General features: G+C 52.3%; 1 protein-coding gene across 2 annotated transcripts; it reads right to left on the reverse strand.

Moving 5' to 3' along the window:
- Window positions 1-2,725: 2,725 nt before the first annotated feature.
- Window positions 2,726-22,153, reverse strand: KCNG1 (potassium voltage-gated channel modifier subfamily G member 1). 2 transcript variants are annotated; one of them, XM_017888188.1, is made up of 4 exons: window positions 21,887-22,153; window positions 11,401-11,459; window positions 8,644-9,443; window positions 2,726-3,868 (listed from the first exon to the last, which is right to left on the reverse strand). In XM_017888188.1, the coding sequence occupies exons 3-4, from the start codon at window positions 9,415-9,417 to the stop codon at window positions 3,101-3,103; spliced, it is 1,542 nt and encodes a 513-aa protein (XP_017743677.1). In that variant the 5' UTR covers window positions 9,418-9,443; window positions 11,401-11,459; window positions 21,887-22,153; the 3' UTR covers window positions 2,726-3,100. The 2 variants fall into 2 exon arrangements, with proteins under 2 accessions (XP_017743677.1, XP_017743678.1); XM_017888189.1 differs by lacking the exon at window positions 11,401-11,459.
- Between the last annotated feature and the right edge of the window lie 3,336 nt (window positions 22,154-25,489).

A 25,489-nucleotide genomic window follows, 5' to 3' on the forward strand; every position in this document is an offset into this window, starting at 1 on the left:
GGGTCAAAAGCGAGTCCCATGAGGGACCTCCCATAAGGAACTGTATCCCTACACTTTGATCAGAACAGCTCTTATCCCATCTGATTTGTGGCTGGGCTTTCTGCATCAGATTCCACGCGAAAAATAGGTTCCATTGCTAAAAAAAGAGGTACAAGGCCGGGCGCGGTGGCTCACACCTGTAATCCCAGCACTTTGGGAGGCCGAGGCGGGTGGATCACCTGAGGTCAGGAGTTCAAGACCAGCCTGACCAACATGGAGAAACCCCGTCTCTACTAAAAATACAAAAATTAGCCAGGCGTGGTGGCACATGCCTGTAATCCCAGTTACTCGAGAGGCTGAGGCAGGAGAATCGCTTGAACCTGGGAGGCGGAGGTTGCGGTAAGCTGAGATCGCGCCATTGCACTCCAGCCTGGGCAAAAAGAGTGAAACTCTGTCTCAAAAAAGAAGAAGAAAAAAAAAGGTAGAAAAGTCACAATCTTAGAGTTGCAGTCCTGGAAGCAGTTTGTTAGGTGTCCAGAAGCCACCCAGCTTTGGAATTAGGGCCAAGAGCCCCTAAGCCCCGCTCCAGGCATGAGGGTCAGGATCGGGAGTACATTTGTCCCTCTCTCAAGTGAGGTCTTGAGAGATGCCCAAGTCTGTGCCTCTGCCTCAGCCACCAGGACAGGTCAGAACCTGTAAGATGATGCCAGAAACCTTGACCACTCAGGGGCCCCAGCTTCCCTGCACAACCCCAGCCTCTGTCCCTCCTCCCTCCCAGTGCTGTTCTGTTCAGGGATCTGCCCCCCATCCCACATGGCTTACTTCTCCGCTCTCCTGAATTTTAAAGGGCTCCATTTTATACTTCTTTCGGTACCATATTTCTGTCTGTTTAGCATTTTCAGTGGCCTCCTGCCTCTCATAGCCCCTTTCGAGGGGAATAAAAGGTCATTCCATAAATCTCAGGCATTATTAAAGATGACGGCAGTGCACGATTGCTTGACACCCACCGGGCTGGGGAAGGTAGCACTAATTAGTCAGAAAACTTACTTTTCAGACGTGAGTCATTGGAAGCAGGTGTCAAGGGAGCCTTTAACGAGGCCCTCGTGACTCAGCTGATATTTCCACTCTGCATCACCGCGTGTATATTGTACTGAGATTGCGGTGGCCTCGCCACCAGAGACAGAGGGCAGAGGAGAGAGAGAGAGAAAAAGAGAGAGGGAGAGAGAGGAGAAGAGAAAGACAGAGAGAGAGAGAGAGAGAGAGAGAGAGAGAGAGAGAGAGAGAGGAGGACGAAGAGGAGTGAGAGGGGAGAGAAAGAGAGAGAGGGAGAGGTGCTTGGAGGACCCAGCACCCAATGTTAAAAATAAATGCCTTCTGCTTTTTGGCCGTCTTTCCTATTTCCCTTCATTCTTTTTTAAATTAATTAATTTATTTTACTTAAAGTCAGGGTCTTGCTCTGTTGCCGAGGCTGGAATGTAGTGGCTATTCTCAGGTGCAGTCGTGGCTCAATGCAGCCTCCAACTCCTGGGTTCAAGAGATTCTCCTTCCTCAGCCTCCCAAGTAGCTGGGTCTACACCACACCTGGCTAACATTCCTTCAATAAATGTTTATTGAGCACCTACAAGGTGCAGGCCCTACACGAGGTGCTGGGAGTCAATGGTGAGCCATATTGCTGAGTCCTGTAGCTAAGAAGAGGAATAAATGAGTCAATTTCGGAGGCTGATGACTGGATATAGAAGATCAAGCTGGCTAAGAGGAAAGCGGTGGTGGTGGTGCTGATGTGGATTCTTTGAGAGGTGGTCAGGGAAGGAGCCGGCCATGCAGTGTTCCACAGGAAGGGTATCCCTGGCAGAGGGATGGGCAGGTGTGAAGGTGCTGGGATGGGAATGATGTGGCTGTGTCCTTATGGGTTAGGACAAGCTTGTGACCGTGACCTGAGTGGGAAGCCCCCTCCCCACGCCTGGCACTGAGGGGCTCTATGCCAGCTGGAGTGGAATCTGCTGGACTGGCCTGGGTGCTTTCTCTACTGTGGGTCACACATGCTATATGAAGTTGGGGACCTGTTGCAGGTGGGGTCGGTGCAGGTCGCAGGTCGGGTGGGTGCTCTGCAGGTCATTGGGGTCACAGGGAGGCCTGTGGGGGCTGCAGACTGTGCTTCTCAGTCTGCCCAGGGAACTGCAGACCCCCTTTCAAAAACATCTGTCCCTGCTCTAGGTTTAGATTTATATGCAGGTATACGATGTAAAGCATTTTTTCACAGCTTAAATGCATAGAATAAAACCCTACATGATTTTAAAAGATAAAATGAAGTGATTTCACCTCATAGTCAACAATGCTGACAGGCCCCCTGATGACTTCTCAACTGTCAGGGGCGCCTTTGTGTGAAAGTTTGAGAAACTGGGCCCTAAGGGGTGAAAGAGGTGAATAGAGGATGGAAGAGAAGGAAAAAGGATAAAAGGGAAAAAGGAGAAAGGCAGGCCCCGGACGTGGGAGAGAAACGAGAGAAGGAGCACAGTATTCACAAGTCATTTTCCTGAAAGTGTCTGTTCTCTCTCTTTTTCAGGCCCAGTAGGGCCCCACCGGGCCGGAACGACCCAAGCACACAGGGCCCTTTACTTCCAGTCCCCACCCGCTGGCTTTGCTGAGAAACCCAGCTCCCCCTTTTAAGAGAGCCCCATGGAAGGCATTCTCTCTTTTTCATCAGTTTCTTTTCCCTGGACATGATCCACATTAGAGACAGACATGTTGTTGTTGCTGTTTGTATTTTTTTTTCTCCAGGCAGACCCATAAAGCAAGTTTTTGCTGGGCATGTTATTTGCATGGTGAAAAGAATAAGCCATCTCCTTACTGAGGGAAACAGACATAGGGGCTGGGGCGGGCGGGGCTGGGCTGATGACCCGGCTTCCTTTCATGGCTGCAGGCGGAGGGGCAGGGCCCCTCTGCTGATGTGCGAGTGCCGTTCCCGGGGTGTGGGAGTGAGGGTGTCCTTCCCCGGGTGCGTGGGAGTCGGTGCTGCGCCAGGACTGCACTCGGAAGCGGCCTGTCCCTGTCTAGGCGTCTGCAGTGGATGGCAATGGCTTCGGGCCACAGATGGCAGGCAGGGCAGGCGTGTCCTCTGCGCTCAGTTATTATCTCTGGTGTCCGAGGAGGCACTTCCGAACAAGATGTCACTGTCCTGGGACACGCTCAGCTGCGACTTGGTTTTGATGAGGAACTGCGCCCTCCGGAACATCACCCTCTCCTGCTCCTGCTTGAGCTCCAGGTAGGAGCGGGAGAAGGTGTGGAAGATGGAGGTGACTGGGAAGGCCATGAGCAGGATGCCGCTCAGGATGCTGCTCAGGGCCACCACCTGGCCCGGGGTGCTCCTGGGGACCATGTCGCCATAGCCCACCGTCGTCATGGTGATGACGGCCCACCAGTAGCAGGCAGGGATGCTGGTGAACTCGGGGCTGTCGGCCATCTCGTTCTCGATGACGTAGAGCAGGGGCGCGAAGAGGGCGATGGCCACGCAGAGGAAGAGCAGCAGGAGCCCGAACTCGCGGGTGCATCGGCGGGCCGTGAGCCCCAGCGTCTGCAGCCCCAGGGAGTGGCGCGCCAGGCGCATCACGTACAGGATGCGCAGCGCCCGCAGCACGCGCAGCACCAGCCCCACCTTGTCCAGGTAGCTGTTGCCCGCGCCGGGCTTGCGGCGGCCCGCAGCGGCGCCGTCCACCAGCAGCGTGATGTAGTAGGGCAGGATGGCCACCAGGTCGATCAGCGTCAGCGGGCTCCGCAGGAAGGCGAATTTGCTGGGCGCCTGAATGAGCCGCAGGAGGAACTCTAGGGAGAACCAGCCCACGCACACCGACTCCACGATGAAGACGTTGTGGCACATCTGGGAACAGTGGCCCTGGGAGAGAGGGAAAGGGACGCCGGAGGGGTCAGCGGGCCCACCAGGGAAGGAGCGCGGAAGCTCTGCCCTGTGCCCTGCTGGGCTTCCCAGGTGGAAGGTGACCTCTCCAGGTTGAGTGGCCCCGGGTGCTCTCCCTAGTTGTGCCCACTCTGAGGTCTGCGGCACTAAGCACCATCTCTACTCTGGCTGCTCCTCATCTCTCTCTCCAGCCCCCACCTCGGCCCTGAACTCCAGACCTCCTCCAACCGGCTGCCTCCCTGACGCTCCCACCTGGGTGTCTGAGGGGCATCTCGAACTTGCCATGGGATCCTGGTTTCCTCTGCCCACTGGTGGTTTCCCTCCCTAGCTTTCGGCAATCCCATCTTGCCAATTGCTCAGGACAAAAGACCCTGACGTCATCCTTACCACCTTGTGTATAACTCCCAGGAAGTCTCTTCATTTAAAACAGTGCGAGAATCAAACCCACTGCCCACTGCTCCCACCTGGTCGGGCTACTGTTCTTTCTTGCCTGGACAGTTGCAGTCACCTCTCCAATGGGCTCCCTCATCCCTGCAGTCCATTTTCCACACATAGCCAGAGGGATCCTGTTCCTCCTCTGCTTAGCACCCTCCATGGCTCCCAATGGACTCTGAGGGATAGTCATGTTCAGTGCCCCCATCACTGCCCCAGGCAAATTTAGGCTAAGGCTGCCTCACCAAAGCTTTCAAAAGAGGCTGGAAATGTGCAGTTTTACATGAACTCTCCTGGTGATAAATGTTGGTGATAATGTTGGTTAAATAGATAAAATGTCGATTTAAGTCCTGGTGGTAATTCAATGCAAAGAAATACTCTATGGCCCACGAAAACACATATTTTTATTGGGTCTGGCATGCAGGCTGCCAGCTTGCCTCTCTGGTCTGGAATATAACTGGGTAGTAAACAGTCCTTGAGTGGATTTGGGCCTCATCCTTGAAGGGGCCTTTGGCAGAGAGGAGAGGCCAGTGTGGTTTCAGCCTGGGGCATCTTGGAGGTTCTGGGTTACCGCTGAGTTCGACAAGTCCCACCCGAACAATTCTGTCTCTAGGAATATGTTAGAGGCTGGAGATATGAGCTAATACCTGGTGGGGCTTTAAGGTCTTAGACTTCTGGGATGGGAAGCCCCTTCCTCTGGGAAGCCTTCCTGGAGTGTGCCCCACTAAGTAGCTCCAGCAGCGTCAGTGGGCCTCCCACACAGAGACTCCTTGGCTTGTGTCTCATGCTTATGGTGATGGGGGGTGGCGCCACTAATCCATCCCAACCCCAATAGACTTGAAGCTCTTTGAGGTTGGAAGACTTGTCCTGGTCACCCTGTCTCCCCTGTAGTGCTTGCATACAGTAGGCACTCAAATGTGTGCACAAGGAGCAAGTGAAGCAGTGAATCCCGCTCTGGGCCCCAAAATGAAGTTGAAGAACGGCATTTTCACTGAATCCTTAAAAAGGCAAGGTATTACTATTTTTTCAAAAAGCAAGTATCAGAAGTCGAACAAAACAAGTGGCTTTATTAGTATTTTCCTGATAAAATCATGATCAAAGATGTTGGAGCTGAGAAGAAACTTACACTAAGTACAGCACTTTCCAGACAGGTCTCAAATGGTGAGCGTTTTCCCTTTTCTTTTTCTTCTTGACCTTAATCCTTAAGAGAGGACTTGCTGCACACTCGCTATGCACCACTTCTAATCCCTTCATGTGGTGTGGACTCAGTCAGCCCAATCACTTCTTTTTTTTTTTTTTTTTTTGCTCTTGTTGCCCAGGCTGGAGTACAGTGGTGCAATCTCAGCTCACCACAACCTCCGCTTCCCAGGTTCAAGCGATTCTCCTGCCTCAGCCTCCCGAGTACCTGGGATTATAGGCATGTGCCACCATGTCTGGCTAATTTTGTATTTTTAGTAGAGACTGGGTTTCTCCACGTTGGTCAGGCTAGTCTCGAACTCCCGACCTCAAGTGATCCGCCTGCCTCAGCCTCCCAAAGTGCTGGGATTACAGTTGTGAGTCACTGCACCCGGCCCCAATCACTTCTAATCACTTCATGTGAACTCACTGAATCCTTGCAACACTGTGAGGTGGGCCTGTTCACACCCACCCTGGACAGGTGAGAAATCAGAGGCTCAAAGAGGTTAAGTAACTTGCTCACAGCTACTGCCCACCTAGAGAGGAGAAAGCAGGATTTGAATTCAGGCTATCTGGCTCTAGCCCTGACCTCATCATCACTACCCTTCATGCTTATTAAAAGTTAATTTTACCAGCTGGGTGTGATGGCATGTGCCTGTAGTCCCAGCTATTCAGGAGACCGAGGCAGGAGGAATGCTTGAGTCCAAGAGTTCGAGTCCAACCTGGGCAACATAGCAACACACCATCTCTAATTTTTTTTTTTTTTTCAGACAGAGTCTCACTCTGTTGCCCAGACTGGAGTACAGTGGAGAGATCTTGGCTCATTGCAACCTCCACCTCCCAGATTCTCATGTCTCAGCCTCCCAAGTAGCTAGGATTACAAGTGAGTGCCAACACGCCCAGCTAATTTTTGTATTTTTAGTAGAGATGGGGTTTTGCCATGTTGGTCAGGCTGGTCTTGAATTCCTGACCTGAAGTGATCCACCTGCCTCAGCCTCCCAAAGTGCTGGGATTATAGGCGTGAGCCACCACACGTGGCCTAAAATTGTTTATCTAATTAAAAAAAGTTTAAAAAGTTAATTTTACTAGTTGAATGCTATTTTCTTAATACCCATTTAAAAAATCAGCTTATAAGCCAGGCATGGGGGCTCACTTCCTCCACATACGTAAGTGGAAAAATCCTGACACGGGGAGTACTTCTAATGTGAAATTCGAGAGTGCATATAAATGAGACATGAGAATCGCTTCAATCTGGGAGGTGGAGGTTGCAGTGAGCCAAGATTGCACCACTGTACTCCAGTACACTGTAATCTTAGCACTTTGGGAGGCAGAGGTGGGAGGATCACTTGAAGCCAGGAGTTTGAGGCCAGCCTGGGCAGCAAAGCAAGACCCTGTCTCTTAGAAAAAAAAAAAAAAAAATTCAATGTATACAAAAAATACCAGCAGCCCTCTGTGGATTATTACTGCAATAGCTATTGCTACTTCCTCCACATACATAAGTGGAAAAATCCTGATATGGTGAGTACTTCTAATGTTAAATTCGAGAGTGCATGTAAAGCACTTAGCACATGCAGGGTATACAGTCAGTGCTCAAAAAATACTGGCTGGCATGATATTTACGTTCATTTCACACCGCCATACCTGTTTCTCCACTGCCTATACAATTTGTACCTCTGAGACCTTTTGGTCTTTCTTGAAGCTTAAGAATCCCCATATATAGGGAAGGAGTCACCAACTCAAAGGCCCATGGTCTCATACACAAGAAGACTGAACTGGGCCCCTGTGGACTTGGCTGTCCCCAGGAGCTGCCGTGTAGGACTGCAGGTTGGTGTGTATGTTGGCAGCGGTGGGGGAGGGGAGGGACCCAACCTTAGAATTTTCTTTTAAATTTTATTTTTTAGAGATGGGGTCTCACTCTGTTGCCCAGGCTGGAGAGCAGTGGTGTGATCACGGTTCACTGCAGCCTCACCTCCAAGGCTCAAGCAATCCTCCTGCCTCAGCCTTCCAAGTAGCTGGGACTACAGGTGCAAGCCACCACACCTAGCTAATTAAATTTTTTTTTTTTTGGTTTTGTTTGTTTGTTTTGTAGAGACAGGGTCTCACTACATCGCCCAGCATGATTTTGAACTCCTGGGCTCAAGCGATCCTTCTGCCTCCAGCTCCCAAAGTGTTGGGATTATAGGCATGAGCCACCATACCTGGCCTGATCTTATGATTTTAAAAGAAGCTGAGATTTTGAATTTTATGTAAAAAACCTTCACTTTTAATGTTGGCAACCAAGTCAAATTTTTGGGAAACCCTGTTTCCCAAATCACATAGTCTGGTGGGGCTATATTAGGTCCCCAAGCTGCCACGTGGGAGCCATATTTCCATGCTTACAAACACAGACTGGACTTAGACCTGGGGTTGGGCAGTGTCCTCAAATACCGAGTGGGTGTGAAAACACTTCCCCGACAGGGTTGCTCCAGGGAGCTCCCCAAGGCTCTTATCATTCCCTGGGGAGATAAGACGTAGGTGGCACATGCAGCCCAGCTCCCGGCTCCCGTGAACTCCCAGATGAGTGGGAGCCCTTAGACCGTAGCACACACCCGTGTCAGGCCCTAGAGTAAATAAACTCCATTCATTCTCTTATGTAACAAAAAGAAATGCTCACTCATGTGTAGACACACATGTACCCATCAGTAAAAATTATCTTCAGGACCCAGAAAATGTGTCTGGGCTACTATGATGCAAAGGATTAGGAAGGTTGAGAAAGGGTCAAGTGGTTGAGATAAATTTGATGATCTATGTAATATGCTTCACTCAGGGCCAGGCACGTCAAAAATCACGCCATCCATTTATCCACTCATTTGTTCATTCAACAAATAGTGGCTGAGAGCCTGTTTGTGCTGGACACTGTTCTAGATACTGGCAAGGGAGAGTGCAGTGGCAGGCACAGTGGAGGCCAGGACAGGGACAGGGATGGACCCCCATATGCTCACATATTAACAGGGAGGCAGACCATGCACACAAACATTCCTGATGTCAGGAGGGACCAGGGATACTATTCAGCCAGTGTGCAATCAGGGGAGGCTTCCTGGGGGAGGTGACAATGCTCAGAGTCCCTTCCCTCGTGGCGCATCTCCCCGCGGGGCGTGGGCTCTTACCTGCTCCTCCTCCTCCCTCAGGCTGGGCAAGGTGCTGACGGAGAGGTTGACGGCGGTGACGGTCACGAAGAGCACCGACAGGCAGGCGAACACCTTGCCGGGCAGCCCCGAGTGCGGCCTCTCCACCATGTCGCGCAGTCGCCGCATGCAGCGCCCCAGGCGGCCCTCGCCCTCGGCTGGGCCCTCGCTGTCGCGGCCCTCGCTGTCCAGCACATCGTCCTCTTCCTCCCGCTCCACCATCTCCGCGAACTCCTCGATCTTCTGCAGGTAGCGGCGCTTGCAGCAGCCGTCCAGGTGGTCCTCCGCGATGCCCCAGTACAGCAGCTCCTCCTGGAACGACAGCGCGCACATCTCGCGCAGCAGCCGCAGCTTGCCCGCGCGCAGGAAGGTCAGGATAGTGCCGAAGGCCCCCGGGTTGCGGTCGAAGAAGAACTCGTTGCAGGTGACGTCGTAGTCATCGCACACGTTGAGGATGTCGTCGAAGTTGGTGCAGGCCTTGAGCTGCCCCAGGCGCGTCAGCGGGAACTCGTCCAGCGTGGTCCAGGGCAGCGAGTACTTGATGCCGCCCACGTTGATGATGATCCGACGGCGGCGGTCCTCGGGCTGGCAGCCCTGAGGGGTCTCATCTTGCGGCCGCAGTCGCTGCGCCCGGCGGTAGAACGCGCCCTTGATAGCCTGGCGCTGTGGGAGGAAGGCCGGATGGAAGGAGGCGTCCGAGGTGCAGCTCAGCGCGCTGTAGTCGTAGTCAGAATTGTCTCCCGGTAAGAGGGTCATTTTGAGCCTTCACATCCCTCTCGGGCCTGTGGGGAGAAGGGAGGAAAGACCTTAGTGACCACCCTTAGCTACACCTTGCTGAGAATGCAGACTCCGCAGATATTCAGTTAGGGATGGAATCTTTGTCCCCCACATCCATAGGCTGCAGCCCTTAGCCCTCCGTGGGATGGTATTAGGAGGTGGAGGCTTTGAGATGTGATTTGGTTCAGATGTGGTTATGGCAGCAAAGTCCCCACGATGGGATTCGTGTTCTTTTAAGAAGAGGAAGACAGGCGGGGCGCAGTGGCTCACGCTTGTAATCCCAGCACTTTGGGAGGCTGAGGCGGGTGGATCACCAGAGGTGAAAACCTCTGGTAGAGACATGGTGAAACCCTGTCTCTACTAAAAATAGAAAAACTAGCTAGGCATGGTGTTGTGCACCTGTAATCCTAGTTACTAGGGAGGCTGAGGCATGAGGATCACTTGAATCTGGGAGGTGAAGGTTGCATTGAGCTGAGATCGTGCCACTGCACTCCAGCCTGGGTGACAGAGCAAGACTCCGTCTCAAAAAAGAAAAAAAAAAAGGAGGAGACACCAGGGTGTTCTCTTTGCCGTGTGAACACTCAGGGAGGCATCTAAGTGTGAAACCTGGAGGACAGTGCCGCTGGCACCCTGCTCTTGGACTTGCAGCCGACAGAACTGGGAGAAATAAGTGTTGCTGAAGCCACCCAGTCTGTGGTATTAATATTTGGTTACATCAGCCTGAGCTGACAAAGACATTCACCTAATAGTGAAATAGCAACAATATTGTTCAGCATCTCCCAGCCTTCACGAGTCTCCCATATCCATCTATGCACTGGGGATGCAGCCGTGTGCAGAATGTGAAGGGGGTCTCTGATCCCAGGCAGCTGACATCCTAGTGGATTTTCAGGTGACACATATACTGTTATTTACTTAACATTTTATTTTAAATTAACCTTTTTTTTTGGTATTTATTTGGCTTGGAAAAACAATTTAGTGTAGACCTACAGTTCTCATAGGGCTGATTTTTTTCTCTCAAAAGACATGTAGCAATGCCTGGAGGCATTTTTGCTGGTCATGACTGGGGATGCTATTGACATTTAGTAGGTAGAGGCCAGGGAATGCTGTTGCATGTCCTACAATGCACAGGACAGTCCCCACAACAGACACTTATTTGGTCCCAAATGTCCTTAATGCTGAGGTGGAGAAGCCTGGTTAGTGGTTATGAACGTAGACTTTGGAGTTACACAGCCTAGGCAAGTGACTCAACCTTGGTGTGTCTCAATTTCCTTGTCTGTAAAATGGGTACAGCCACGTGACCTATTTGATAAGATTACTGGGAGGCCTAAGTGAATTATGTACATAGGAGCATTTAATGCAGTGCCTGGCACATAGTAGGTACTCAGTAATTATTGTCTATTATTATTATTATTTTTGAGACAGAGTCTCGCTCTATTGCCTAGGCTGGAGCGCAGTGGCACCATCTTGGCTCACTGCAACCTCTGCGCCTTGGGTTCAAGGAATTCTCATGCCTCAGCCTCCCGAATACCTGGGACTACAGGTGTGCCACCACACTCGGTTAATTTCTGTAGTTTTAGTAGAAATGGTTTTGCCATGTTGGCCAGGCTGGTCTTGAACTCCTGACCTCAGGTGATCTGCCCACTTTGGCCTCCCAAAGTGCTGGGATTATAGGTGTGAGCTACCGTGCCTGGCCTATTATTATTTATCTTAAAGGGACAACTTCTATTGTTTCCATTAATGGAAAACAGGTATCACTTGCCATAAATCAGAAGCAACGGACAAAGAAATGCACAGCTATGAAAGCAATGCCATGTTTGCTCAGGTGACGCAAACATCACCTTGAGGATGGATGCAGGGGTGAGCTGGACAGCCACGTTCATCCAGGAAGCCTTCCTCGGCTCTTCCAGCTAAATCGAGCACCCCTCCCCTTACAACTGGTGCATCCGTCTTCACGGCACTTACCACCCGGTTCTAGAATTGTCTGTGTGCAAGCCTGGCTCCTTCATTAGGCAGCCTGCTCCCTGGGGGAAGAAACATGCTTCAGTCATCTCTGAATCCCTGCGCTCACCACTGTAAGGGCTCAAAGAAGTGCTTGCTAAATAAGTACATCTCCTGTTGATGAGACCAACATGATAAGGCGACTTCTGGGGAACCAAGGTCAAAACATCAACTCACATGGACTCCTTCCTTCCCTACCCTCAAAGCTAAGGGTTTGCGCTACTGGAACAAGATTGCTTATTCATTACCAGTTCATGGGCTGAATTTGGTTCACAAATATTTTGCTTGGCTTGGAGAAGTTTTTGAAAGTTGAGAAATTTCATGTAAAAATCCATATCCTTGGCTTCTCTTAAAAAATCAGGATATCTGGCAACACTTGGCCCAAATGCCAACTGAGAAATGGCTACCCCTTTAGGCAGCACATACTCCAATCCACCACAGTCCACCCCCCACCCCCCACCCCCACTATTGTCTTCCTAACGCCCACTCTATTCCACTCACATGTGTTTCCTTCCCGGCCCTATAGGCATTTGAGTTTGAGACCCGTAGATTACAGCTACAGAGCTCTCTGGAATTAAGCTGATGCACAGAAAACTTAGTAGGAGTCAAACACTCTGCTTTTAAAAATCACCAGCCCTCGGCCCGGTGCAGTGGCTCAGGCCTGTAATCCCAGCACTTTGGGAGGCCGAGGTGGGTGGATCATGAGGTCATAAGATCGAGACCATCCTGGCCAACATGGTGAAACCCCATCTCTACTAAAAATACAAAAATTAGCCAGGTGTTGTGGCACGTGCTGGTAATCCCAGCTACTCGGGAGGCTGAGGCAGGATAATCCCTTGAACCTGGCAGGCGGAGGTTGCGGTGAGCTGAGATTGTGCCACTGCACTCCAGCCGGGTGACACAGCAAGACTCTGTCTCAAAAAAGAAAAAAAAAAAAATTCACTAGCCCTCTCCCTAGACAAATCCCCGATGGAATCAAGTGGTAAAAGTCTATCAATTCCAAATGGAAACCCATTTCTAATACTTAAATATGGGTCGGTGGTGTGGACATGTTCAGGAATACACCCGCTCATGCACACACACATACACAAACACATGTGCAAATGAATGAGAAAGTGTTTTAATAGGTGCTGGAAGGAGAGGCAGGGGGTTTCACACTTAAAAGGGGCTCCTTCCTAAGAGGAATTGCTTTACAAAAGCACATCATCCCTCTACTACTCACTGATCTTTGGGGCAGGCTACAATTGCATAGATCAGGGTTTGGAAAACTAGGGTACACCTGTGTTTAAAAGAAAATGATTTGATTTTAGACGGTGAGAGTGTTTTTAACTTCACCTAAAATTGGAACCCATCTCCTCAGGCACAGCCTGCCAGGATCCCTTGGAGGCGTGGGAATAATCCCTTTCAGGCACTTTCCTTGGTGATCTCTCTTTTCAGCTCTGCTGTTTCATCTTTGCTACCACAGACAAGAGAAAAAGTGACATTCTGTTTGGCAAGAATGGTGATGGAGGTAAAGGGAAAGTGCCACACACAAGCCCTGGAGGGCTCTTGTGAATCTCCATGGCTTTAATGACCTCTTCTTTTTAGGAATTTCTTCTTTCAACCCTCCCAGCTTTCCCTCCAGCAGAAAACTCCTCCAATTAGTGATTTATTTCCTTCATGCCCTGCCGCCATGTGAGTTTCCTGTGTGGAAAGTGATCCTGTCTCAGCAGCACAGTGAGTATGGAGAGGCTGATGCTACTCGGAGGGTAATAAACACAGTAACGACCTTGTTCTCAAAGCCAGAGTTCCCTAGGGAGATGCCGAGGCCGGAACTTGCTAAAGGAAGAACAGGCATATTTTTCCATGGCCTTTGGTCTTGCAGATACCCGATCTGATGTGAGATGGACGGCTCAGCACCTCTAGACCCTACACTAAAGTTCATAAATCAAAGAGGCCCCAAAGCCTGGGCTTCTGAAAAATAATGCTGCTTTTCACCCAGCCTGACATCCTCACAAGAAAATTTTTATTTCTCCATGGTGTTAGTTCTACAGCGTGGTGGGTTTTAGTGATTTTGCCTCCGAGGGTCTATGGATGCTTGGGGAGAGGAAGCTGTTTGAGGCAGAGGCTGTGATGGGGGAGGTGAGGTGAAGTCCGGAGGCAGGTGTCATTCATTCATTCATTCATTTGCTCATTTATTCAATAGTTACTGAACACTCACCACGTGTCAGACTCAGACTCTGTGTTAGAGCCGGAGACACAGCAGAGACCAAGACAGACCCAGCCCTTGTCCTCACGGAGGTGACCTTCTGGTGGGAGAGACTGCTTCCAAATGAGCACACAAGTCATTTCAGGCTGCAGCGACTGCAGTGTTGTTGACAGAGCAAGGTGAGAGATGGAGAATGTCTACTGTGGGATGTGGGGCAACACTGGCTGGAGGGGTGAGGAAGGGCTTCTTGGAGGAGGGAACATGGGGCTGAGCCGCATGGATGGATCCAGCTCTGTGAGGACCTGGCAGAGGGAGTGGCAAGAATTTGCTCCCTGACTTGGGGGTGGGCTTGGATGATCAAAGATCAGAGAAGGCGGAGCACAGAGCGCGGGGAAGCTGGGAGAAGAGGAGGGGGGCAGGGGCTAGGTGCAGCAGGGCCCAGGGACTGACAATAAGGAGCTGGGGCTTATTCTGCAAGGGACAAGGAGTCCATGTGCACCTGCCAGGTCAGTGGACAGTGGGTGGGCTGGAGAACCCAGGCTGGAGGCTATGGAAGTCATTGTGGAAGTGACTAAGGTTTGCAGCGGTGGAAATCCTGGAGAACGGGAGGGATTTGGGATGAACTTTGGAGGAAGAGCCTTCAGGACTGGCTGAGGAATGGGGCCTGGGGGAGCGGGAAAGAGAATCAGGATTCCGGGGGTACCATTTACCGAGGCTACCGATAGGTGGCGATATGGTGAGCTGAGTCAGAGGAAGCCGTTCCTGGCTGTGGGACGATGGACAGAAGAGGATGCCGGCAAAATCCAGGAGAGAGGGCGGAGATGGGTGTCTCCCAAGGATGGTGCCAGACCATCAATGCTGAGCTGATGGGTGTGTTTGCGGAGGGGGGAGGGTGTCACCTGGCAGCTTTGACCTGGCTAGACTGGCAAGGGCAGGGGGGCCACCGGGTAGCAGAGCTATGGTGAAGCCAGAGGCAGGGGCCTCACCTGTGCCCTGTGTCCGGTAACCACTGAAGGTGCATCACATCAGGCCAGAGTGGTCAGTGCAGGGCATATGGTAGGCAGAAAAATGTCCCCACATTCCCCTTGATACCCATGTCCTAATCCTAATCTCTGGAACCTGTGACTATGTTAGACTGCATTGCAAGGAGGAATGAAGGTTACAAATGGAATTAAGGCTGCTAATCAGCTGACCTAAGATGGGAAATTATCTTGGATGATCTGGGCGGGCCCAGTGTAATCAACAGGGTCCTTATTTGTGGAAGAAGAAGCAAGCAGGAGGCAGAGCGGCAGAGGGCTGTGGCATGAGAATGACTCCACTGGCCACTGCTGGCTTTGAAGATGGAGGAAGGGGCCATGAGTCAAGGAATGCAGGTGGCCTCCAAAGGCTGGAGGAGGCAAGGAAATGAGCTCCCTGGAGCCTGCAGAAAGGAGCACAGCCTTGCCAATACTCAATATTAGCCCAGGCAGACCCATTTCCAATCTCTGACTTTCAGACCTGTAAGATAATACAATTGGGCTGTCTTAAGCCACTCAGTTTGTGGTAATTTGTGACAGTTGCAATAGGAAATGGGATGCTGAGGCCGGGCATGGTGGCTCACGCCTGTAATCCCAGCACTTTGGGAGGCTGAGGCGGGCGATCACTTGAGGCCAGGAGTTTGAGAGCAGCCTGGCCAACGTGGTGAAGCCCCATCTCTACTAAAAATACAAAATTAAGCTGGGCATGGTGGTGGGCGCCTGTAATCCCAGCTACTGGGCAGACTGAGGCAGGAGAATCGCTTGAACCTGGGAGGCGGAGGTTGCAGTGAGCGGAGATGGCGCCACTGAGCTCCAGCCTGGGTGACAGAGCAAGACTCTGTCTTGAGAAAAAAAAAAAAAATAGGATGTTGAAAAAAAGCTGGTTCTGGTTCTGCTCCAGCTCAGGGGACAATGTGCCAACCACCCCAAGCTGAGGAAGCAGAAGGGCGCACAGGCTTTAAAATCAGGAAACCTGGGTTCAAGGCCAGTTGCTCTGTGACTTTCGGCAAGTCATGCCTTACCCCTGAGACTCAGTTTCTTTATCTGTATAATGAGGCTATAAACAGCTCCTGCCTCCTTGAGTTATGGTGAGGACAAAAGCAGATGGCATAGGTGATACGCTTGGCTCCATGCCTGATACTCAGTGAACCCTCAGTAGTCGCCTTGGAATTCTCACGAGCTACAAGAAGAGTCAGCTGCCCCGCTCCCTGCTTCCCAAGAGAATCTTCTTTTCTGACCTGACCCACTGGGATTTGGATCCAGCATCATGTGACTCCCGGACCCCATTGCTGGAGGGTGTGTGGGCTGGCCTAGCACTCTGGGAAAGCCACTGGGTGGTGATGAGGGAAATGAGGATGCCGCTGCCCTGTGACCCAGAATCCCACTTCTGGGTATATTTCCCAGACCTGGGACCACAAAGGGTTGTGGCAGACATTGTCAGTAATAAATTATTTGCACTCAAATCCTTCACTCAGGGTTTGCTTCTGGGGAACCAGATGGAAGACAGTAACAAACGAGGTACAAGAATGTGTGTTCTGTGTTGTTTAAGGTACCAGGAGGTCCCCTAGCATCCATCCCCAGGGGAGTGGACAGCAAGTCTTCATAGAGGCAGATTTTGGAATCCTGCAGATTGCCCAGGAATCAGAAGCAATGGACTGGGTGGAAGTTTAGCAACACATTTAGGTCTTAAAAACAGTGTGCCGAGTGGAAAAAGAAACAGAAGTTTCTAGCACTGTGCTATTTATGTAAATGAACACACACACATTACATATTTTACAAGGTCTCCAGCACATGTGAGGATCTATATCAACCACATGGAGGGTGCCTGGAAGGGCAAAGGAAGGGGAAGAAGCACGGAGATTGGAAAATAGAAGAAAAATGAGTAAGACGAGACAGCCTGGCACAGGCCAATGAGGAGGCGTGCTGGGAAGCGGTGTGGTTTGTACAACTCCTGGTTTTAACCCAGGTTTAAAAAGAAAAATGAAGAGCACAAGAACAACAGAACCTTCTGAATTGCTCGGGGTGCTTGGTGGAGATACAGATTCCTGGGACCCTCCCTTCCCAGTGGGAATGCCTGAAGGGGAGGCTCAGGAATTTTCACAGGCTCTCCTGGAGATTCTGTGTGAAGGAGGGGACTGGGAATGCCTGGAGCTCTCCCAGGGGCCTCCAGGCACAGGAGCTGCTCTGGGCTTTGGCCAGGACTCCCCTGGCCAATGTGTCAATCTCCTAGAGGCTCTGGAAGGCTCTGTGAGTCCCGCTTCATTGGAGAAATGGAATCCCTTCTGGTTCGTGAGAAAAATCTTCTGCACTGGGGCTGCCTTGATCAAATTTCCATTCAGGAGCCCAGAGATCCACTGACACTCTCCTTGCAATTTTTCTATCCTTCCTTTAGGGAAAAAGGTGATGCTTATAAGCTATGGCTGAGGGCTGAGAACATACTTCCAAAGATAAATGATCATTGAGACCATAAGGCGTTCTGAGTGGCAGTTGTCATGTGACCACCCTGAGGTCAGCACATGACTGAGGGTACAGGTGCAGGACCTGTGCGGTGGGATTTGGGAGGGCGGAATGGGATGGAGTGAAGGTCCAAGCCAGGCGTGGCTAGTCGCCCCTGCTGCTGCTAATAACCCTGTGGCCTGAGCAGGCCATCACACCCACTGAGCCGCTGGCCTCTCTGAGCCTGCCTCCTCCCCTAGAAAGTGGGGATAAGATTGCCAACCTCACAGGGCTATTATGGGGATCTGGTGAACGGAGGTTTGCTGCAGGGATGAGCAGTGTCACCAGGCCTCCTGTCCCTATGGCTACATTCCATCGGGGCATGAAATGGTTCTACAAATGGTCCTGGGCTGACCCCAACTGCTTTCAGGTCTCTCTCCGGGGTTCCAAAAAACTGCGGGCCTCTCTGGACTCTGTTCTTTCTGTCTTATGCTCTCCGTCCCTCTTCCAAGTGGCAGTGTGGAATGCAGAGAGAGTGCTAAGTGCACAAAGTGTTATAAAGAGCAGCAACCACAGCCTCCCTCCACTGCAAACTCACTAAGTGCCAGGTGCTGTGCTAGAGGCTTAATTGCATGAGTCTCCATCCTTTCCTAAAAAGGTGGGCATTATCACTAATACCCCCACTTTATAAATGAAGAAACTGAGGCTCTGAGAAGTGAAAACTTATGTCTGGCAAGAAGCGATGAAGCCAGAATTAAACTAGGTCTGTGGGACTCCAGGCCAAACCTCTTTGACCCCTGTCTTTTACTGACTCCTTGAACCACTTGTTCCTTTTGGGGAGCTGGGGTGATGTCTCCACCCCTTGCAGTGAATCAAGGACTGGGTTTCTAGTCTGTATTTCATATGGACAAGATTTTGGAATGTTTTTGAGGATGGGGAGAAGCAGGTAATTGTCTATGGCTGGGGAAACATATTTATCACTATTAAAAAATCGACAAAACCCCTAGTTTTGCCAAACTCAGGGTTGTCATTTTGGCCTCTGGGAAGGAGATGTTGACCATGGAGGCAGAGGGCGGAGTCGTCTCCAGAAGCCCTGCGGATGCCTTGATTGTGGCCCAGTGAGTCTCATTTGGTCTTCTGAGCTCCAAAAACTATGAGACAATAAATTCAAGCTGGGCGCAGTGGCTTACGCCTGGAATCCTAGCACTTTGGGAGGCCAAGGTGAGAGAACTGCTTGAGTTCTGGAGTTCAAGACCACCCTGGGCAACACAGTGAGACCCTGTTTCTACAATTAAAAAAAAAAAATTAGCTGAGTGTGGTGGTGTGTACCTCTAGTCCCAGTGACTCAGGAGGCTGAGGTGGGAGGAACACTTGAGCCCAGGAGGTCAAGGCTGCGGTGGGCCATGATAGTGACACTACACTCCAGCTGGGTGATAGAGCAAGACCCTGTCTTCAAAATAAATAAATAAAATAATAATGATCATAAATTTGTATTGCTTTAAGCCACTAAATGTGTGCAAGTATGTGAAAGGAGGAAATTAACATAGCCTCCAAGGCAACTTTCCAGAAGGAAAGCATTTCTCTCCTGCACTCTGCAGGCTTTGGTTTCTCTCTCTCGTACCATGTCTCTCAACGTTGCCATTCCCTCACTCCCAGTGGGTGTCTTGGGGACCTGTCCATCTCTCTCCATGCCACTCTTTCCCAGGCCCTGCAGCGTTTCACTGCCAGCATAGCTTCATCTGTCAGGATTAGGGCTCCTGGCCGGGCGACTCAGAGGCGGGTCAGGCTGCATTAATCCCCAATTAAAACGTTAATCAAAATGGATCCAACCATTAGCCTGGCCCGGGTCCTGGCATGTTAGATTTCTAAGAGCTGCTGTGCCCTGGTGGAGAATCTGTCTTTCTTAGCCACCTGCCGTCTGTTCTCACCATAGTCCCACCACCCTGGGCCTTGGCCCAGCCTCCTGAAAGCTGGGGCCCAAGTTCCTGGGGATATTATGCGCTGGGAGCTGGGCTCTTCCCTCCATCCCTCACTTGCCCCCAAATGAGAAAAAGTGCCAGTGTCCCTCCCCGCTATAAAAAAGACAGGCTGCCTCGGGAGCCTCCCTGCTGTGCTGCAGGCAAGCAAAATAACACCAAATGCACGTTTACGTTTGCCTTCTTCCATGGGGAGGTGTTTGGGGACTGGAGCCAGAAGATCCTTTTCTCTTTGCCTCCTTGTAGCTCAAAATTAAGCAGAGAAGCAGGCTTGGGGGAGCAGTGGGGACCTCGGGACGGCAGGAAGGGAGACACCTGCTTACCGGAGTCCTCTGGAGGGAGAGCATGATTGGACCTTCCTGGGGAGGTGTGGGTGTGAGACTGAAGACTCACTTCAGGGCAAGGGACAGTCTTAGGCACAATTCAGATCCTATTTGTAGCAAAATCACTTCATTTCTGATTTTGTTAATCAAATACAGTCTGCTGGATGACAAAAATGGTCCACAGCGATGGAGTGCTTCAGCTAGATTCTTCGCCTCTCCCTTTTTATTAATTCTACTTAAAGGGCCATTTTTCACCCAAGGGCTCCATTTCTGGGCTTAATGTATCAACCAAGAGTAGATTCCTGTACTCTTAGACCTCTAGCAACAGACAATGTTGACTCTTCATCAACATTGGAAAGCAGGGTGGAGAAAGGACAGCTGAGCCAAGGTACCTACTGAGGCTCCAGGAGGTGAGTTCCTTGGAGCTGGTTTGAGTCACTTAGCCCTGTACCCAGCACACATCTCTTTGTTCTTCTGTTTCCTGAGGCATCTCCTTTCCCTCTTGCCAGAGCCCAGCTATGCATCTGGTGCAGAAAATTCTAAGTGGTGCTCAGATCTGCACCAATCAGGCTCCAGGACAAGCTTCGAGAAAGTCTTTGGGGATGGGGAGAAACAAGTAACCTCTGCCTCCACTGTCACATCTCCCTCCCGGAGGCCAAAAAGGCAACCCAGAGTTTGGCAAAACTAGGGGTTTTGTTGATTGTTTTACTCCCACGGCTTGAGAACCCAGGCTGTAGGCTGTGAGCCTGGGCTCTCAGGTCTCAGGAGAAGAACCTAGATTGCCTCGTTTCCAGTGCGCTTGCAGTTCCCTGCAGGTTAGGAGTGTGTCCCACGACAGACATCTTTCCACTGGAACGGGCTGGCTTCAAGAATGACTGAGGAGGGTGATCCCCAGGGGCCAGCGCTTGCCTGTTTTTCAAACACACTTTCCCTCCTTCCCCTCCTAGCAGGTGACTGCAGAGCTCCAAAAGCTGGAGGAGGCACAAGTAGAGCTCAGGTCTGGTAGAGCCTGAAAAATCCCCCAAAGAAGGACAGCATGACCTAGCCACAGTGCCCACCACATGGCCCCAGTCAGCAGTGCCAAACTTTTCTTGGAGATGTGCTGCCGGTGAGGCTCTCCATAGGGACTCTGCCATCATGGGTATGGGGGTAGCAAATACACACTGATGAATAAACCTCTGCTCAGATTCATAGGGCAGGAGCTTCCCCCAACCCACAATGAATCAGACCAGTTCCTGCTCCCTCCTCTCACTTCCCCCTGTACTTATCTCAGGGAGTCAGCCAAGGGGTGGGGCGTATGTGTCTGTCTTCCTCTTCTATGTGTCTGTCATTTACCTGGGTAACTTTGGTGCCTGACACCCTTTAAGGACTTAATAACAGCAAGTGCTTAAGAAAATGCCTGCTGAATGCACAACTTAACTCACAAACCCCATTGGTGGGCACCTGCATTCCTTAGTAATGTCGGATCAGTGTTTCTCAACTCCTCCCCACCCTACCCCATCACCCGCCCCTAAGGAGCTTTGAAAAGATCTTTTCTTCCTATTCTAGAACCAATTCCAGCTTCCACGCCTCCCACCTTGAGAATGAATGCATTAGATGAACCAAGACTTCTGCCTGTACACATGGGCTGCTACAGTTGGCCGCCCCAGCAGTCTGTGACCTCCCAAGGGGGGGCCTGGGTCTTAATCCTTATTTCTCTCTAAGCTGCTTGAAGGGTGCCTCCATTCTATCCTGCCCCCATCCCATCCCTCTTCACTTCTCCCCAGGATAGCACCTCCATAAATGTTTGTGAACCGAATGAATGACTGTTGAGCGCCTGGCATGATGAGCTGCTCATAATAGGTGCTCAACCCATCTTTGTCCAATCTATGAATGAATGAATGAACTTCACCCTTTTCCTTCCATACCTCCGGGCTGAACCTCGCTCCCATATGGAAACCCTAAGGCTGAGACCATCACCTTCCTACCAGTTACTGGGGTGCCTAGTGAACTGTCTCAGTATCCCCAGCGCCTAGCACACAGTAGGCGCTCAATAAATGCTTGTTATGTTCATAATGACTGACTCAATCAGGCCCATGGTGGGGGTGGAGGGGGGTTCCATACCGTGCCTAAGGATACAGTGAATGAGCAAGTGACAGACACCCCCTACCCCATTCCCTAACTCTCCCTCCTCCCGGGATCCGGGGAGAAATCTCAGTCCAGAGCCAGGATGCGCCCCCGCTCGGGTCACCGCGGTGGCGAACGTCCCGGACTTCGCATCCCGGGGACCCCTTGGGAAGAACCGAAGCCCGACCGGCACCTTGGCCGTAGCAAGCGCGCTCCACGCCGCCACCAGCGGTGGCTCCCGGGTCCTCTGTCGCCCTGGCCTCCCCGCAGGCGGGTTTCGAGGCCCCCACAGGGAGTTCAGGGCCACGGCCACGTGCAGCCGCCCTCGAGCCCGAGCTTGCAGGCTCGGGGTCCGGCCCGCGCTTCGGTGGCGCCCGGCGAGGCTGCAGCGCGCAAAGTTCCCACCTCAAGTTCCCGTCACGGCGTCCCCGCCTCGGAGTTGGCCCGGCCGCGGCTTCCGTCCCCCGGCTGCCCACCGGTCCGGGGCGAGGACGCGAAAGGGGCCTGGAAGCCGCCCGGGGCGCCCGCTCTGCCTTCCAGAGCCGCCGCCAAACTTCGGTCCCGGGGCCCGGCTCAGCTCCCGCCCTCGGAGCCACGGCCGCCCCGTCTCTGCCTCCCGGTCCCCGCCGGGCTCCGAGTGCGCCGGGAGCGCGGCGCGGCAGCCGCCGAGGGAGGGAGCGGGGCAGGAGGCGGGACGGAGGGAGGGGACTGAGCGCGGGGCGGGGAGAAGGGGCGGGCAGCCGGGAGCGCGGCGCCGGGCCTCGCCCCGCTTCGGGACAGTTGCAGCGGCGCCACCGTCACGGGGCGTCCAGGCACCCAATCGGGACCCCGCACCTTGGATCCGGGGTCCCTGGCATGCCTGCTGGATTGCGCTCCTCTCGGCACGTTCCTGAGCCGGCGTCCGGGACGGCTTGTGCTACGCCCTCCCTTCCGTTGCCTTCTTCCCGGTCTGCTTTTCCAGGAGCGCCCACCCTGCGGCCCCTTCGCCTGCACGCGCCAGCCTTGAAGGTCCCCGCGCTCCGGTGCCCTGGAGCTTCACGCACCAGGCGGCGCGGCAGCCTCCTCGGGTCGTGCGCCCTGTCAGCTTTCCCCGCGGTCCAAGTGCGCCGGTGGTCCCGGGTCCGGGCCCCTAGCAACACCGCCCCAGGGTCTACATGTGCCAGATATTAAAACCCCCCTCTCCGCTGCCCCGGGGCCGCTCTCCACGCGCTTCCACATCCTGGGAACCACATGCGCCATGTCTCCTGCCTTTCCCTGGAAGTTCAAGCGCACCGCTGTCTCCAGGTCCCCTGCCTCCCTACCCCGGGCAAGTATTGCATCCTTAAGGCCCTCCACGCGCTGCTGCCCTGGAGCCGCACGCTCCAAGCAAGCTTCCACATCCTGGGGACCACATAATGCGCGTCTTTTCTCGACCTCTTGAAGCAATGTTGCCCTTGGGCCCTTCCTGCCACCGCCACCCAGGGACTGCCAGCACCTTGCTGTGCCATCTTCCTAGGGCCAGTACGCATCGTGCCAGGTGTTTGCCCTTCCAGTCCCGCGGGGCCAAGGTCCCAGAGCCCTCCCGGGCCAGCAGACCCGCATTTCGTCGTCCACTCCTGTGGCCAGTGCAGGGCACTTGGACCAGGTCCTGGGGTCTTGGGGTCTTGCCCCAGTGTGGCCGCCTAGCCTCTGAGTTGGTAGGATGCTGCACAGATGCTGGAGGTTGGGTTGGAGGGATCTATTGGGTTGGAGGGATCTGTGCTGCTGGCAGGGCTGGCCTCTTAGGGTCACGCCTTGCACTCCGTTCCTCTTTTCCTTTCTGTCTCTACTGCCTTTGCCCATCATCAGAGAACCAAGAAAGGACATGAAGAAACCCTGCTGCCTTCCAGCCTGAGGCCTTCTGCTTAAGAGTGGGGCGTGGGTTAGGGAGTCGTGGGTGCTCATTAAATGGGTTAGGGTTAACCCTAAGAAATGAGCGCAGGGCACACTAGCCTGCGCGGCAGTCCCAGCTACTTGGGAGGCTGAGGCAGGAGGAGCATAGGAGTTCCAGGTTATTGTGCACTATGATGGCACCACTGCATTCTAGCCTGAGTGACTGAGCTAGATCCAGCCTCTAAAACAACAAGAATAAAAACACTGGCTTACTGGTGAGGTGGAGGCCTGGACAGACAAGAATCTGCCTAAGAACCTGTTTCCAAGAGCTCACCTTCTACTGGGGGCTTGGCAGAACTGGGAAACTGCTGAAATACGTGATTGCAGAATGAAGTCAGAGAGGCTGCTTTAGATAGAATTATGGGGGAGGGCTCCTGTGGAGGTGATGATTACATGGAGCCCTGAGCCCAGAGAAGGAGCCCATCTCGCAAGATGGGAAGAGAGCTTTCTAGGTGGACAGAACATCAAAGTCACTGGCCTTCAAGCGGGAGAGAGGAAGGCAGGTCTGAGAAACAGCAACGAGACCAACCAGCAGTGTAGGGGAGGGGCCCTAGTGGGGTGGGGTGGGTTTTCGTGGTCAGAGGGTCCCCGGATTACATATTGAGAAACACTCCTCTTGTGGTGGATCAGGCTTCTGCTTTCCTTTCCCATCTGAAAATTCTTTTTTTTTTTTTTTTTTTTTTTTTTTTTGACATAGTCTCCCTGTGTCTCCCAGGCTGGAGTGCAGGGGCGCGATCTCAGTTCACTGCAACCTCCATCCCCCTGGGTTCAAGTGATTCTCCTGCCTCAGCCTCCTGAGTAGCTGGGATGACAGATGTGTACCACCATGCCCAGCTAATTTTTGTATATTTAGTAAAGATGGAGTTTCACCATGTTAGCCAGGCTAGTTTTGAACTTGCAACCTCAAGTGATCTGCCAGCCTCAGCCTCCCCAAATGCTGGAATTACAGGCGTGAGCCACTGCTCACAGTCAGAAAATTGCTGTCTCTATCTTGTTTTTGAGACAGGGTCTGGCTCTGTCACCTGCTGGAGTGCAGTAGTGCAATCATAGCTCACTGTAACCTCTAACTCCTGGGCTCTAGGGATCCTCCTGTCTCAGACTTCCGAGTAGCTGGGACTACCACGCACCACCATGCACCACTAATTTAAAACAAAATATATTTTTTGCACAGACAGGCTGGTGTGGAACTCCCAGGCTCAAGACATCCACCCACCTCGGCCTCCCAAAGTGCTGGGATTACAGATGTGAGCCACTGCACCTGGCCATGTTTCTATCTTTTTTACTTGCATATTGTCTGTGTCCCCACTGGGGATCAAGCTCCATCAAGGCAAGGACTATGTGCTGTCTCTCCCTTCTCCAGCAGCTTCCACTCTGCTAGGCACATACAGAGCAGGCTTCTTAAATAATTCCTGGAAATGATTCCTGGGGGAACTCAGGACAGTTTTCTGGAATAGATGTGACTGTCTCAGAGAGTCAGACTCCTCACTGATGATCACAGGGTAAGGATGCAGAGCAGGGGCTCTCAGAGTTTACTGTGCATCTGAATTCCCCTGAGGGCTTGTTAAAACCCAGACGGCTGGCCCCGACCCTGGAGTGGCTGATTCAGTGGATCTGGCATAGGGCCCTTCTGAGGAGTTCCCTGCTGATGCTCATGCATCAGGTCTGGGGATCCCACTTTGAGAACCACTGATATTGAAGACTTGAACCCCTACCCAGCTGGGTCTGACCTCAGAGCCCTCATGAGGTCCCGGGAGAGACTCAAGCCAGCTTCTTCTTGTGTAGGATCCCTAGGACCTAATGGCCACCTCTAGAGATGGGGCTGGGCTTGTTAGAACACTGTACACCTGAGTCAAATTTCACAGTGACCTGCAGACAGAAGACCTGGTACACTGTGTGGAGACCTTCAGTGAGAACAATGACTTCCGCCCGGTCCTGCCTACCCGCAACATACACACTCACTTGCTGTACCCAGGAGTTAAATTACTGCCTGATCTTATCCCTCACTGTGCTAAACAATGTCCAATAAAATCCTTTTAAGTCCTTTTAAGGAATTCCCTCTTTGCAGTTCCTCCCTCAGAGCCTTCCAGATTTTTCACT

Source organism: Rhinopithecus bieti, unplaced genomic scaffold (genome assembly GCF_001698545.2).
Source record: "Rhinopithecus bieti isolate Rb0 unplaced genomic scaffold, ASM169854v2 scaffold_15834, whole genome shotgun sequence".
NCBI lineage: Eukaryota > Metazoa > Chordata > Mammalia > Primates > Cercopithecidae > Rhinopithecus > Rhinopithecus bieti.